Consider the following 16,965-nt stretch of genomic DNA (forward strand, 5'->3'; position numbering starts at 1 on the left):
GAGGACTCGGATGTCGTTAAAGAGGAGTATAAAACTAGGGTGACCAGATCTGAGAGGGTGAAAGGGGGGGGGGGGTGCACGACTACTGACGTGCAGACTGACCAATTAAATGTTTACAGAGAAGGTTATCGACCAATAACGGTAGCTCTACTGTCAGACCGTCCAATCCGAAGATTTTAGACTACTTCACCACGCCCCCTTCTCACTCAAGCGAACCAATCGGAGTAGGGGAGGGCGGGACTACTTTGTGAACGAAACTTCTCGAAGTTCTATGTAAGGTCTAGAAAAACAAAATCCCGGACATTTTTATAAGTCTAAAAAAGAGGACATGTCCGGGTAAAAGAGGACGCCTGGTCACCCTAATAAAACGAGGCTAGCTGTAGTAGCCTGAATGCTATCCCTTTATGAACAAGCATCTTTTTTGCCTTGTTTTTATTTTCAGAAAACTAAAATCATTTCACGTAGAATATTTACGCAAATGTCTTAAGTTATTTAACATGTTTACGCCTAATACTTCAATAATATCTTAACATAGCTATGTAACATTATAGAGAGATATTAAAATGATTAATTAATTCCAAACTTTACTTAAATTATCAGAACTCACTACACATTTTGCTTGACTTACGATTGACAATATGTGGACTGACTTTGTCAAATTTATCCTCCTTCATGAGTAAAATCAGCATAAAAAAAAACAAATCAGTATATATTTGGATTCAGACTTTTCAAATAGTAACTGAAAAGCTGTTAGTATTTGCTTATACACTGCCCGGCCAAAACTTAAATAATAAAAAATAAGAATATAAAATAATGCTTTTGATATTCATTGTCCATTTCATCAGCTTCACTGACATTATAGATGCACTTGGTAGTGATGTGTGTTGCACTGGAGTAAGTATCAGACACTGCCATACTGTGACATTTGTTGGCCAGGAAATGTATTTTTGGTTCCTGACAAAATAGCGAGAATTAAAAAGTGAGTGGGCTGTGCTCTAGCAGAAGTGCTGTTTCTGATCCACTCGTACCAGCGTAACACATAACGAAAACCGTATTCATTGCAACATTCAGCCAACTGTTAACGGTGCTTTTACAACATCCAATATTTGATAATGATAATAAACTGTAAGCCAACTCAAAACATTATCAAGTCATACTTCATTTTCAGACACTTTATTTCTTTGTACAGCATCATTCTGCTAGCAATGACAAAGCTATAAAAGCTTTATGTATGACATGAAAAATAATTTCAAAAGGAACAGATTTGTCTTTGCAATAAGTCATATTAGAACAGATTTTTAAAAAGAGATCTCCTACACAACAGAGTTGACAATCAACAGTATTCATGAGAGGACGTATACAGTAGAACTCAACTGACAGCAATGAGAATAAGAACAAGAACAAAGAAATGAGGGGTGCAGGCCAACACAAAGAACGCAGTCAGAGAGAAAGAAATTCTCAATGTTCAATTAGTTGAACATCATTTTGGACTTTTATGTTTTTTCAACAATCACAGAAGTCATTATTTATTAAAAAGGTACTAATTAAACAACACAATGCAACAGGGCTGAACTCCTGTAAATGAATCTGATAATGTCATGACCTTGGTAAATGCAGTAATGGTAACAGTTTGGAGGTGTCTGCCATGTCGTTACCTTAGAAACCACAACAATGCCATGCGCACTATGTTTCAACACTTTACAAACATAGCACTTGAACGTCATGAAAACATAAATCGGTCTGTTGTCCCTCAAAAATACTCTTTGTGCTTCAAATTGTAGTTAGGACAGTTGTTATAGTTGAAAGTAACCACAGATACACTCCAAAACATTCCCAATTCTACAACTTGATCAACTCTTTATTAACTGAACAGGAACAACATGAAATGCTTGTGCATTAGCACTCTTCAAGTGCAGAGAGAACACGAATATATACAGCACTGTATAAAACTCAGAGACCACCTTTTATGTAAGTTACAGTGAGAAAGACGTTTCATTTGTCTCCATTCGTTTATCAATGTACAGGGGCAGCACGGTGGCGCAGCAGGTTAGTGTCGCAGTCACACAGCTCCAGGGACCTGGAGGTTGTGGGTTCGATTCCCGGTGGAGTGTGGTGTGTTCTCCCTGTGTCTGCGTGGGTTTCCTCCGGGTGACTGTTTGTGAGGAGTGTGTTGCGTTCTCCCTGTGTCTGCGTGGGTTTCCTCCGGGTGACTGTCTGTGAGGAGTGTGGTGCGTTCTCCCTGTGTCTGCGTGGGTTTCCTCCGGATGACTGTATGTGAGGAGTGTGGTGCGTTCTCCCTGTGTCTGCGTGGGTTTCCTCCGGGTGACTGTCTGTGAGGAGTGTGGTGTGTTCTCCCTGTGTCTGCGTGGGTTTCCTCCGGGTGACTGTTTGTGAGGAGTGTGTTGCGTTCTCCCTGTGTCTGCGTGGGTTTCCTCCGGGTGACTGTCTGTGAGGAGTGTGGTGCGTTCTCCCTGTGTCTGCGTGGGTTTCCTCCGGATGACTGTATGTGAGGAGTGTGGTGCGTTCTCCCTGTGTCTGCGTGGGTTTCCTCCGGATGACTGTATGTGAGGAGTGTGGTGCGTTCTCCCTGTGTCTGCGTGGGTTTCCTCTGGATGACTGTATGTGAGGAGTGTGGTGTGTTCTCCCTGTGTCTGCCTGGGTTTCTTCCGGGTGACTGTCTGTGAGGAGTGTGGTGTGTTCTCCCTGTGTCTGTGTGGGTTTCCTCCGGGTGACTGTCTGTGTGGTGTGTTCTCCCTAGACTAGCATTTTCTGCATCTCAGACTTCAATGAATCCCAAACACTTTCAATGACATAGAGGTCTGGGCTCCAGTGTCAGTCCATGCTCCGGCTTCTTTGTTTGATTTGGAAATGGCCTCTTTTTTTTTTTTTGCCCATTTCCTTTTCTCAAAAACATCATACTGAAAACTCCACACCCTTTCAAACCCGCAATACTGCACTGTCATTTCACACTAGACGTTTGAACAGAAATATTTGTAGATTCTTCAAATCTGAAACAAGCCTGGACCTTGATAAATGTTTTAAATCGCTCAAAGATGGAAGCTCTGAGTGCTGCTTGTCTTATGATGATTTGATGGTCTAACCAGGTCCTGCATGGTTGGCAGGAGTCCCATTTTATATCATTATTTGTTCAATCCTGCATAGTCACTTGTGGGACACCGTTAATGCCCCACTTTTATTAATGACCGTTTTGGTTGGGGGTTTAAAAAAAAAAAAAAAAAAAAAGATTAAAAAGGTGGTCTCTGACTCCACACAGACGTGTATATGACCACACAAAGGGTATAATTAATACAAACAATCTATAGTAATTTATTTGACTAAATATATAATAAAAGTATATCTTAACTTCTTTGTCTCAACAGATTCTTCAATGAAAAACTTCAGTACAGATGCATTCACTCACATATGGCACAGTGGTTTCATCTTTCTTCCTCTCGCTTACACACACTCACACACACACCCACACAAAAATGCTTACATACCCCTTCAGGTCAGTGAAAAGAGAACGGAGGACATAATGAATCCTACAAGAGAAAACAGACCCTCCAGGGAGAAATTAACAGACCACATGTATATGTTCATATCATCCCCTTCAAAATCATATCTGAGAAATATCTTTCTATTATCATTACATTCACAATTATTTGGAGAATGATGGAAGTTAGCATTTCCTTGATTGTCTTAAAGGAGAATCCCACCACAGTTTCAAAAAACAACGTATATTTAAAAGAAATGCCTGCAATTGTGGGGAAACACTGTTCTCTGATTCGTTTCCGTTCAGAAGCTCTGCGTCTTTTAAGGTGGAACAGTGAGTGTGAAGGAAAAACAACTGCTGTTTGTATGTGTCTGATGTTTAAACTGTCTGTAAGACTTTATTCATTCATTCATTCATTCATTATCTGTAACCCTTATCCAGTTCAGGGTCGCGGGGGTCCAGAGCCTACCTGGAATCACTGGGCGCAAGGCGGGAATACACCCTGGAGGGGGCGCCAGTCCTTCACAGGGCAACACACACACTCACAGACACACTCACACCTACGGACACTTTTGAGTCGCCAATCCACCTACCAACATGTGTTTTTGGACTGTGGGAGGAAACCGGAGCACCCGGAGGAAACCCACACAGACACAGGGAGAACACACCAACTCCTCACAGACAGTCACCCGGAGCGGGAATTGAACCCACAACCTCCAGGTCCCTGGAGCTGTGTGACTGCGACACTAGCTGCTGCACCACCGTGCCGCCCAGACTTTATTCAATCTGTAGCAAAAATAAATCTATATTAACCAGCTATGGAGCAGGAATAAAACAATATCCTCATCTTGGTTCATGCTTTTCAACTGTCAACCGGTCTTTGTAAAGACATTAAACAAGTTTCAATCACGAAAACAGACCGGAGAGCAGCAAACGGTGTGGAAACAGGCTCAGAATTTATCGCGAACGTTGTCTTTAAATGGTTAATTTTGAAACCAGAGTCATTCAGAATGGTTTGTTGAAAAATGCCGTGTCCTAGTGCAGCTATTGGAACTGTTCACTGTGGTGGTGATAGGAACCAGACGTCTGAAGCCTTTAATGCCTTTAAATGCTACTTTACAATAAAAAGTTATTAAATGATGTTGCTACAAATATGTTGTCTGAGTGACCTACGCCTGACAAACTGTGGTAGGATTGTTTTGAAGCAGGATTGTGGTCTTAAAAAACAAAAAAATCATTCAGATTTACCTTTGATAGTAAACAAAATGGCTACAACTGTTGTACACGTTGCAACCACAAGGTCCTCACCACTGTCAAAAAGCCTGGGTCCTAAGTTTCTCCAAAGGTAATCATTTTACAACAAACTCCTAAAGAATTGCTTATACTTCAGCTAATAAACAGTGCAGAGATTTAGAAAAAAATCGGTGGAATTCTCCTTTAAGAAGTGAAAAAGAGCAAGTTTTAGAGCACGGGCAAAAACAAATCATTTCTACTGGTAAAGCAACTTTCTTTTTGGCTAAACTTCTTAGGATTAAGTTAAAAATATAGAATGTTAAGACTATTTAGGGCATTTATGACCCCACTCCCAAAAACAACCCCAAACAACCACACCGAAAGGCACCCTACTCACCTGCTGTTGATCAAACCCTTACCTTCTAATCATCTGCCTTTTAAACCCTCTCTCCTACCCCGGCGTGGCCGCAATGTGGAAACAACATTCAGTCCTGCATTACAGAACCTCCTCTGAGGTGTGGGAGTGAGGCTAGTGTCTGAAACCCACCTGTAACATTACACTAACGTGTAAAAAAAAAATTCTGGATCCGCTGGGAGGCCTGATTTAGAGAGATGGATTTTGACTGACTGCATATGTTTTACTGGGTGAAGGTTTCAAAGTGTCTTTTCCAGGTTTCCCATTGGCTGGAGCTGCAGGAGCCGTGGTTGTGGCATCTCCTGGGGTTGCTATGGCGATGGACGCGTTGCGTTTGATTGGCTCTTCCGCTGCTCTGGATCGCTCCTCTGGACTGGGCTGCACAGGTGGGGCCTGATCTGCTGTGGGAGGGGCTGTGAGCTCCTGCTGCAGCTTCTGGCTCTGAAGGAGGCGGAGCTGGACGCGGAGCTCCAGGATGGCTTCCTGCTCCTCGTGGATGGCCTGGTTCAGGTGGGTGTTCTTGTTCTGTAGAGAAAAGTTGCAAAAACTGTTGCTTTAAAAACTGCATAGTTTGTACGGCAGCTGGCCTTAAAGGAGCGATATGTCATTTTTGATGGCCATAAAACAGCAAACGGTATTTATGAAAGATATTATTTTCACACCAGGGATTTCTTGGTAGTCCATGAAAAAAACAGTGTATGCTGCAAAAGCTGGGTCTACCACATGAGGGCAGCCAAGTTCAAAGTAGATTTACAACGTGAAGATCAGTCACTGGAGGAAATACTTCCCCCTCCTTAGTTCCTTCCCTCTCACCTCCAGCTCTTCATTCTGTTTCTGCAGATCCTCCAGGATCATCTGCAGTTCCTCCTCATCCTCACTCTCGCTCTCGCTGTCGGAGGAGTACTCCTCCGTCTCACTGCGACCCTGCTGTCGGCTGTGAGAGAGAGAGAGAGAGAGAGAGAGAGAGAGAGAGAGAGAGAATTGCCTGGTTAGGTGTGTGACAAAACTATTGTGGAGATATTATCACATTTCCACAGGAAATACCTTGGTTGGGAACATGCTGTTCACAGCAACATTCTGCCTGAGTAATGTGTAATGTTAACACCTGGCTGCTTATATTCCAACCACAAAAATCAAAAAATATGTGGCCACAGCTTTCAGCCTTGAGTGTGTGGTGCACACAAAGGACTGTTTTTTTGACTTGGACTTAGTCTTGGAAATTCTAAAATACCCCTATCAAAGTGTTTAAATATCACATCAGGACTATTCTGTGTGCTTTTTTCCATACAACCTTCCGAGGCACTTTTTGTGCCCCTGAGCAAGGCACTGAACCCCCAAACGCTCCCCGGGTGCCAGTTCAGTTCAATTCATTCATTATCTGTAACCCTTATCCAGTTCAGGGTCGCGGGGGTCCAGAGCCTACCTGGAATCATTGGGCGCAAGGCGGGAATACACCCTGGAGGGGGCGCCAGTCCTTCACAGGGCAACACAGACACACACATTCCCTCACACACATTTGAGTCGCCAATCCACCTACCAACGCGTGTTTTTGGACTGTGGGAGGAAACCGGAGCACCCAGAGGAAACCCACGCAGACACAGAGAGAACACACCACACTCCTCACAGACAGTCACTCGGAGGAAACCCACGCAGACACAGGGAGAACACACCACACTCCTCACAGACAGTCACCCGGAGTGGGAATCGAACCCACAACCTCCAGGCCCCTTGAGCTGTGTGACTGCGACACTAACCTGCTGCGCCACCGTGCCGCCCTCAAACCTCACCTTTACATTGTCTTAAATGTACAAAAATACATTTTGAACTAAGTATTCTAAGTATTTGAATTGTTGTGGAAAATTAACACACGCAGACATCACAAATGGACATCAGAGGAAAAAATAAAATAAGGGGAAATGTAGGGTATGGGCCTTTTAAATGGACCATTTTCAGGGGGCCCTTAAGAGGATAAATATAATCAAGAAGGTTAAATCATAATGACTGCAGGTTCTCTTGGCCATGGAAACAAAAATGAGGTGTCCTCTGACCTCTGTATGTCTGCGATCTCAGCGCGCAGACGTTCAATCTCCTCCTTCTCTGTGGCAATTTGTCTGCGCAGTACCTGCTCCAGTGAGATCAGCTCCTCCTGCTCTGTCAAGATCTCATTCTCCTGAAGGGGGCACCAAAGAGAGAAATTTTTTTATTCAGCACTTTTTCATATTGAATTTTTCACAACTACAGCACTTTAATGAAGACATACCACACCAGCTGATATTGGGGATTGGTGATGGCAATAAATTATATATATATATATTTATGTGAATGGTTATCCCTTTATATATGTTCACAAACTGTTCATATAAACAGAAAACAAAACCTCCAGAATGCGGCACATCAGTCTCACCTGAGCCAGGAGGATGTTAAGCACCTCCTCTTCATTCTCAGACATCTCCTCTTTTGACACGTCCTCTTTAGACAGACTGGCGATCTCTTGTGCAATCTTACTCTCACACTCCTGCAGGTCAGACCACAAAGAGACAGACACATTCAAAAACACGGAACAGGAGAAATAGTGTCTCAGATTGAAGCAATACCATTTGGAGGTTCGAGTTCCTCTCCGGGTGACTGTCTGTGAGGAGTTTTGTGTGTTCTCCCTGTGTCTGCGTGGGTTTCCTCCGGGTGACTGTCTGTGAGGAGTGTGGTGTGTTCTCCCCGTGTTTGTGTGGGTTTCCTCCGGGTGACTGTCTGTGAGGAGTGTGGTGTGTTCTCCCTGTGTCTGTGTGGGTTTCCTCCGGGTGACTGTCTGTGAGGAGTGTGGTGTGTTCTCCCTGTGTCTGTGTGGGTTTCTTCTGGGTGCTCCGGTTTCCTCCCACAGTCCAAAAACACACTTTGGTAGGTGGATTGGCGACTAAAAAGCGTCCCTAGATGTGAGTGTGTGAGCGAATGTGTGAGTGTCTGTCACACTGTGAAGGACTGGCGCCCTCTCCAGGGTGTGTTCCCACCTTGCACCCAGTGATTCAGAGTAGGCTCCGGACCCCCGCGACCTTGAACTAATTAAGGTTAGGCTACATTTCCACGGCAGCAAAAAATGACTTGAATCTTATTACTCATATGTGACACAGATTTCTTTTGTCTGGCACTGTGTCCATCGCTAATAGAAACGTATGGAGTCAGACTGCAGCAAGGGCATTCCTATGGAGTGGAAAGTGAGTGGAAACTCTTACCTGTCTCTTGGCCTCGCGGAGTTTTCGTTTTAGAGCGGTGAGAATGCGCTGCACCTCCCACAGACGCTCCTCTTTAGACAGGTCCTTGATACCAGCCTGCAGGTCTCTGTGGAGGCAGTTCAGCAGGAATTCCTACACAGACAGACATGCATATATACACACACACACTTTTACAATGAATTAAATATTGTGCAACACTTTTTACACTGTATCCCTTTAATTAATAATTCAGCTGCTTTAAGTGCACCCTAGCGCTAAGGTTAACAGGCCCAATGTCAGGAGTTGACTAGAGGAGTGTAAATCCCTACTAGAAGAGTGGAGGGACAAATGTCCCATTGATACCCTTGCTTTAAAAAGAAGAGTGTTGGGTAACAAATGTGTACAGTACTTTCCTAGCACTTCCTCAATGTGGGCTAAGGGGCTTAATGACATTGAACTGTGCTGTAGAGTCACTCTGAATGGTTTCTGTTATCCCTCTACTCACTGTACACCTGATAAACAATCAACACACTGCCTTATTTGAATATCTTACTTTTCATCAGATAATTTGTATTTTTCTCTAACCAAAGCCCCAGGACTTCCTTATCCTGACATGCAAATGAGGTGATTTAAAAATAAACTACACTTCTCTTTCCTGGTGTGGCCAATGTTTTCACACTAAACACTCCAGTGAGTTCCATGTGTACGGTGTAAATGCTAAGTTTCTTATTTCTTACAGCATTGAAAGAAGCCTCTAGAAAGGTTACACGTAGTTACATGTAAGTTACAGCACCTGTCGCCGGATCTCTTCTTTAATGCTCTCCTGGGTCTCAGGAAGGGCCGGCATGGTGGCCATGTTGGACCAGCGCAGGGGACGCACCACTGGCTTCAGGATCACATCACCAAACAGCTCCCGAACATGAGTGAAGAACACGTAAAGTACCCGGTTCCCTATCTGCACACAGAAGGGAATAATAATAATAATAATAATATTAATAATAATAATAACAACAACAACCTTTTCACTGCATTGGCACAACACACAAACTTTGTGATTTTGCTCTGCTCCTGTTGCCAAGGGTGGAGACAAGAAGTTCCTGCTTTCTTAGCCTAGAGTACTGAGCCTAAGCTGCAAAAACAAGAATGAAAAAAGAGAACTGAGCTAAAATGACTAAAAACCAGAGTTTCTGCCCGTGTTTGTGTGAACAATGGCTCATTAACATTTAAAGGAATAATGGTCGTTCTGAACGTTTTGTGTGAAAACGCTGCTGTGTTGGTTGATCGTTGTGTTGTTTTGACCATAGCATGTCATGGACATTTCATTAAGACCGTAGAACTGTGTTCACTTGTGGAAAAGGAGTAGAATATGTCCCTTTAAAGGGAACATCTGCTACAATTGTGGGGGAATTCAGCTCTAAGCTCCACAGGAATAGAGCAATATCCTCATTTTGGTTCATGCTTTTCAATGTTTGGAATTCTCTCCACTGTCTAAAAATACTCCAGATGCTTCTGCCATGAGCAGAGAGAAAAAAAGCCTAGCATACCGGACTGAGACACTTTGTTTTTTCATTCTATTACGAACTACGACATTAGTCTAGTATGAGATGGTGTCCTACCTGCACGGTGGGGTTAAGGACGATGGAGATGTTCTGGATGTTCATCTTGGTGTCAGCCTCACGGGCGATCACATGGTCCATATGGGTGATGAGCCAGGCCAAGAGCAGCCTGCTGCCGGACGGTACCTCACTGAGCAGCCGCTGAAATTCCTGAAGCTTCTCAGCCTCGCTGGGCCGGCTGCACGCCTCCTCAAAGCGTGGAGACAGCTCGCGACCGAGCAGGTTATCAGGCAGCTCCCGCAGGTACTGCTTCAGCAAACTGGCCACTGTGTGAGGGTCATACTCCTCCAGACAAGGACACTCCTCGCGATCGTACGCCGCCTTCAGCTCGTCCACCTTAGACTTCATTCCTGCGGAGAGAGAAAGGAGGGGAGTCGAGAAGTTACCTGGTTACCTCTAGACAAATGACATTCTGTTCATTTAGTGGTAAATCAGTCATCTATATTCATTCATACAAAGGTAAAATGACTAATTTTGCAGGAGATATTTCTAAGAAGGTTACATAGAAGTTAGTTCACGTCCATAAGGAATATTCCAAAAAATGTTTTATTTTCACTCAAATAAAAGCTTAACACAGAATAAACAAAACAAGCCTCATAAGTTGGGAAACCACAAAAATTGACAGAGCTTAAAGTTTTTGTCTGACAGAAAAGAGAAATTCAATCTCTACTCTTTGTTAAGATCTGTACTCCCAGAGCCCAGTCATCAACATCATCGAATGTGTTTGGGAATGCTTGGATTGTAAAAAAAGAAAACGTAACTTTCATTCATTATCTGTAACCCTTATTCAATTCAGGGTCACGGGGGGTCCAGAGCCTACCTGGAATCATTGGGCGCAAGGCGGGAATACACCCTGGAGGGGGCACCAGTCCTTCACTTGTGTTTTTGGACTGTCTTTGCACCACACTCCTCACAGACAGTCACCCGGAGGAAACCCACGCAGACACAGGGAGAACACACCAACTCCTCACAGACAGTCACCCTGAGGAAACCCACGCGGACACAGGGAGAACACACCAACTCCTCACAGACAGTCACCCGGAGGAAACCCACACGGACACGGGGAGAACACACCACACTCCTCACAGACAGTCACCCGGAGGAAACCCACGCAGACACAGGGAGAACACACCAACTCCTCACAGACAGTCACCCTGAGGAAACCCACGCGGACACGGGGAGAACACACCACACTCCTCACAGACAGTCACCCGGAGGAAACCCACGCGGACACGGGGAGAACACACCACACTCCTCACAGACAGTCACCCGGAGGAAACCCACGCAGACACGGGGAGAACACACCACACTCCTCACAGACAGTCACCAGGAGGAAACCCACGCGGACACGGGGAGAACACACCACACTCCTCACAGACAGTCACCCGGAGGAAACCCAAGCGGCCACAGGGAGAACACACCACACTCCTCACAGACAGTCATCCGGGGGAAACCCAAGCGGCCACAGGGAGAACACACCACACTCCTCACAGACAGTCACAGTAACTTATTTATTTATTTCTAAAAACCTTTTTTTTTTTAGACGGTAGCCCCCTAGTACAAAGTCTGGGTAATAACCAAGGGAGCCCAAGTGTGAATAGAGCAGGCTATTGTCCGGACAGTTCACAGTGAATTCATGCTGTGAATATGATGCTACACAGGTGCCACCCCATGCCTAAACCAAGCGGAACATTTCCTTTGACGGAATTTGACGGACACAGAATATTTCTGGCTGTATGCTCCACGTGATTCTTTGGACGTACTTTTGCAGTTCATACGGGAAAATGGCTGAAGACTGAACTTGGAAGGCATGGAAAAACAGCCCTGAAAATTACCTTATTATTCCCATGCCCATGTTTCCACATTCTCTGCAGTAGTTGTTATATCTCATCTCATCTTGTGAAACCAAATTTCATACTGTTAAAAAAAAAAGAGGTATTAACAGAGTCCTACCTGAGACACGGTAGATTCCTTCACACTTCATCCCATAGCTCTCAATGTAGTCCACACATTCACGGAAAACAGCCGGCAGTGGGATTCCATCGTACAGCGATGTCCTCCTGACTGCTTCACCCAATGGTGCTCCAAATATCGGCCTGATGGTGGCTGGCGCCTCCACAGGGACAGGCTCCGGCTCCGTTGTGCTGGGCTTCTTCTTCTTCTTTTTCTCCTTCCACTGCTTGACCACATCTGCTGCGGTCAGGTCCTTGGACTTCTTGTCCTTCGCCTTCTCCTCTTTGGGCACTTTCTCCTTCACTTTGAAGTCCTTCTCCTTCTTCTTGGAGAAGCTGGGCTTCTTGAAGACGTGGATGCCTTTGGAGCGCTTCATCTTGGACGGGCTCTCCGCCTCGTCGGCCGAACTGTCCTCCTGGAAGGCAGCGTAGCCCTCAGCTATGGACAAAAACAAGAGAAGATAGAAGATAAGAAGGGTTAGAACTCACCTCTGCCTCCTCAGAGCTAAAACTAAAGGAAAAGCATTCAAGAGGAGCAGATAACTGCATCCCACCCGCTCTCTTCTAGCCAATCTACCTCAAGGTTAGGCAAGACTAAAAAAAACAGGAGATAAAGCACGGTCTGAACATAACTCAAAAGAGGTCAGCTTACAATTTAGCACTATTCCCTGAGCAGCTATTGTACCAGCTCCTTTTTTAGCTCTCCATCTTTAGTGACGTGACACCTACTTTGCGGACTGTGCTCTCACTAACTGAGCTCATAACAGCAATCAGCAGCTCAAAATCAGCCAGTGATCATAAGCACAGCTTCCAATGGGAGCTCTGTGGAAAACCCTAAAGCAGAGATGTTGTTTTGCCACTATGGCACACCTAAAGAGGACGGGGACGGGCAGGGTGTGTCCTCAAACTGTCCATCACTTCCTGCTTGCCCGCCATAGGTCAGCTAAATATAGCAGTTGGGTGGAATATGGTCTCTCTCTCTCACAGCTAAAATCTGACACAGTTGGCCAGGATGCAGAGTATGATACTAAACTAATGTCCTTATTTGGTTAACCTTATTTCTCTATCTTAGCTCATAGAAACAGACTTCTAATCAATAACAGGACTGCATTTGCAAGCAGAAGAGATATTTTAGAATGTGCATTTAATGAAGAGATGCTGTTGTGCCTACTGTGACAGTCTTTAAATACACAGTTTAAAAATGTGGATGAAGCTCATTTAGTGACAGATTTGATTAAGACGTAAATACAGCTGGAGTTATAAAGGTTTTAGGAGTTGACAACAGCAGCAACTTGCTGAGCCTTAAAACAGCGGATATGGAATAATAAGCATGTTTCTTGTTTGTTCTGTGGCTTTTATGTTGTTTATATCGATATCGGAATTATATCATAATCGAATGAAATTTTGACATATATCGTGATAGAAACTTTGGTCGAATCGTCCAGCCCTATGCTACATTCACAAACACCAACAATGACAATGCTATCTTTAAATCGTCTGTAACCAAAACTCAGACATACAGGGGTTGGACAATGACAGTGAAACACCTGGTTTTAGACCACAGTAATTTATTAGTATGGTGTAGGGCCTCCTTTTGCGGTCAATACAGCGTCAGTTCGTCTTGGGAACGACATACACAAGTCCTGCACAATGGTCAGAGGGATTTGAAGCCATTCTTCTTGCAGGATAGTGGCCAGGTCTCTACGTGATGCTGGTGGAGGAAAACGTTTCCTGACTCGCTCCTCCAAAACACCCAAAAGTGGCTCAATAATATTTAGATCTGGTGACTGTGCAGGCCATGGGAGATGTTCAACTTCACTTTCATGTTCATCAAACCAATCTTTCACCAGTCTTGCTGTGTGTATTGGTGCATTGTCGTCCTGATACACGACACCGCCTTCAGGACACAATGTTTGAACCATTCGATACACATGGTCCTCCAGAATGTTTCGGTAGTCCTTGGCAGTGACGTGTCCATCTAGCACAAGTACTGGGCCAAGGGAATGCCATGATATGGCAGCCCAAACCATCACTGATCCACCCCCATGCTTCACTCTGGGCATGCAACAGTCTGGGTGGTACGCTTCTTTGGGGCTTCTCCACACCGTAACTCTCCCGGATGTGGGGAAAACAGTAAAGGTGGACTCATCAGAGAACAATACATGTTTCACATTGTCCACAGCCCAAGATTTGCGTTCATTGCACCATTGAAACCGACGTTTGGCATTGGCATGAGTGACCAAAGGTTTGGCTACAGCAGCCCGGCCGTGTGTATTGACCCTGTGGAGCTCCGGACGGTTAGCACCCGAACATCCCTTTCAGACAGCTTCCTTTTGCGTCCACAGTTAATCCTGTTGGATGTGTTTGGTCCTTCTTGGTGGTCTGCTAACAGTACCCTGGATACCGTGGCTCTTGATACATCACAAAGACTCGCTGTCTTGGTCACAGATGCGCCAGCAAGACGTGCACCAACAATTTGTCCGTTTTTGAACTCTGGTATGTCACCCATAATGTTGTGTGCATTACAATATTTTGAGAAAACTGTGCTCTTACCCTCTGCTAATTAACCCTTCACACTCTGCTCTTACTGGTGCAATGTGCAGTTAATGAAGATTGGCCACCAGGCTGCTCCAATGTAGCCATGAAACCTCCCACACTACAATGACAGGTGTTTCAGTTTCATTGTCTAACCCCTGTATATTTACACTTATAGCAGCATTAGTTGCTCTGCCAGAGGCTGTTTCATAATAGCAAGAATATGAAGAACAGACTTGGGTGCAAACAAAAAGTGGGTGTAGCTAAAACCAGAAATTTTTAATCTATAATTTTATGAGTTTATGCTTTGTAAGAGATATGACAGAAATTTACTGTATATTTATTGACTGCAAAAACTAACAACAACATTGTGTTTACAGAATGCAATTCAGCCAATCAGCTGTCAAGATTTAAGAAAAGGTATCTCCTCCCGTACCTACAAACATAATCACAATACTGATTAAAAGATTAGAATCTGCCATTTGAACCTAACAAGAAAAAGACAAACTCAAATACCCCATACTTTTGTTGCTGCTGATGATAACTGTCTAAGGTTTAACATCAAAGAAGTGAAGAAACTGCGTGTGAAAGTGTGGAGCTTACTGCGTTTCTCCTTCTTTTTGAACTTGTTCTTTTTCTTGCTGTGCTCCTTATCATCGTCTGAGGCAGCGTCAGGGGGCTCATGGTGGTGTCCATCGTGTGGGGGTGAGGGTTCTCCAGTGCGGTAAAGGCCAGGGAACTTGGTGGGGCTGATCTCCTCTGAGCTTGGAGTCCGGGGAACGCCTCCAGAGTGCTCAGTTCGCCTCTGCTCCACAGGGCTGCTACTGGGAGGCAGGAAACACTCCGTCATCTCGCTGCTGTGCTCCTATGATTTGACGCAGACAGCTGCCCAGTTAGTGGTCACACTGTGAAGACACGTCACCTCACCATACCACCTAAAGAGATGAATATGAACCACAGGATCATTAAGGTTATAAGATTGTGGTTATAAAATCTGGAATTCATTCATTCATTCATTCTTTATCTGTAACCCTTATCCAGTTCAGGGTCGCGGTGGGTCCAAAGTCTACCTGGAATCATTGGGCGCAAGGCACAGACACAGGGAGAACACACCACAGTCCTCACAAACAGTCAACCGGAGGAAACCCACGCAGACACAGGGAGAACACACCACACTCCTCACAGACAGTCACCCAGAGGAAACCCACGCAGACACAGAGAGAACACACCACACTCCTCACAGACAGTCACCCGGAGGAAACCCACGCAGACACAGAGAGAACACACCACACTCCTCACAGACAGTCACCCAGAGGAAACCCACACAGACACAGGGAGAACACACCACACTCCTCACAGACAGTCACCCGGAGGAAACCCACGCAGACACAGAGAGAACACACCACACTCCCCCAGAGGAAACCCACACAGACACAGGGAGAAAACACCAACTCCTCACAGTCACCCAGAGCGGGAATCAAACTCACAACCTCCAGGCCCCTGGAGCTGTGTGACTCTAACCTGCTGCGCCACCGTGCTGCCCTGGTGGATTATTAATGCCATCAAATTCTTAAAGCAACGTTCCATTATCTAGCCTTGCCGGAGGAGCAGAGGAACAAAAACATGGAACAGACAACTTATTGAAATAATACTCTGTAGAATTTGCTATTTTTGCTTCTGGGCTCCCCTCACTCCCTCCTGATATACCCTCACTGTAGTCATCAATGTGATAAGTTTGTTGAAAACCCTCATGTTGTATGCCAAAGCTGAACGTGTTTCTAGTAGCGTTTAAACACTCCAGGAGCACTGCTGTGTCTGATCCACCTTAACACACCCCACCACCAACCACCACGTCAGTGTCACTACATTGCAACCCCAAAAATACCTGTTATGAGGTGGTCCTGTGGGGTTTTTTCTTTAAATCACTGAGGAAAGAAGTGAAAGTGGCTCCAAAATGCACCTATATTATGGGTAACGAGCTAATAAAACGGAGAATGAAAGCAGAAATGTTAATGTTATGTACAAATATGTGCAGTTCCAACAAAATTAATATATTTACTCAATTAGATCAACAATAAAGTCGGTTAGTCTGCTAAATATACGCTGTAATTAATAGCTTAACATGAAGTGTGGATAATACAATTACACCACAATTATTATTAATAACACTTGTATAATCCGGAACGTTATTCCATACACGTCTAAGGTCGTCTGAATGTAATGTCATGTAACTGCTGCAGTATTTAAGGTGGAACGGAGAATTAAAAAAAAAAAAGAAGTAGCCCATTTCAGCTTGCTAACAGTTAGCTAGCTCTGTACGCGTAATTCCGGGGATTACTTCAGCAGGGAAAAGACTACTACTCATCCCCGACCTGGACAGATTGGTGGTTTATTTAAGGGTAATGAAATACCTCATGACAATAGTCCACATTATCATCACACACAGAGTAAAGGACGATATAAACCTACCCGCTCGGCTCTGCTCTCTCCGCTAGTTCCGAGTCTTGTTTACGTGCTC

The 16,965-nt window shown here is 44.6% G+C and overlaps 1 protein-coding gene across 2 annotated transcripts; it reads right to left on the reverse strand.

Annotated features, from left to right (window-relative positions):
* Positions 1–1,171: 1,171 nt before the first annotated feature.
* Positions 1,172–16,965, reverse strand: LOC136678791 (ralA-binding protein 1-like). 2 transcript variants are annotated; one of them, XM_066656926.1, is made up of 10 exons: positions 16,917–16,965; positions 15,051–15,382; positions 11,914–12,351; positions 9,961–10,310; positions 9,138–9,299; positions 8,366–8,497; positions 7,546–7,656; positions 7,190–7,311; positions 5,955–6,075; positions 1,172–5,666 (listed from the first exon to the last, which is right to left on the reverse strand). In XM_066656926.1, exons 2-10 carry the CDS (start codon positions 15,295–15,297, stop codon positions 5,331–5,333), a joined length of 2,019 nt encoding a protein of 672 aa, XP_066513023.1. In that variant the 5' UTR covers positions 15,298–15,382; positions 16,917–16,965; the 3' UTR covers positions 1,172–5,330. The 2 variants fall into 2 exon arrangements, with proteins under 2 accessions (XP_066513023.1, XP_066513025.1); XM_066656928.1 differs by lacking the exon at positions 16,917–16,965 and adding an exon at positions 16,333–16,424.

Source organism: Hoplias malabaricus, chromosome Y, assembly GCF_029633855.1.
Source record: "Hoplias malabaricus isolate fHopMal1 chromosome Y, fHopMal1.hap1, whole genome shotgun sequence".
In the NCBI taxonomy this organism is placed as follows: domain Eukaryota; kingdom Metazoa; phylum Chordata; class Actinopteri; order Characiformes; family Erythrinidae; genus Hoplias; species Hoplias malabaricus.

Coding starts and splice junctions, on each gene's coding strand:
- LOC136678791 (XM_066656926.1), bottom strand. CDS start 15,297: ATGACGGAGTGTTTCCTGCCTCCCAGTAGCAGCCCTGTGGAGCAGAGG. Junction 10,311..11,913: donor AGGAATCTACCGTGTCTCAG/GTAGGACTCTGT, acceptor CTCTCTCCGCAG/GAATGAAGTCTAAGGTGGAC. Junction 5,667..5,954: donor AACAGAATGAAGAGCTGGAG/GTGAGAGGGAAG, acceptor TTTTCTCTACAG/AACAAGAACACCCACCTGAA.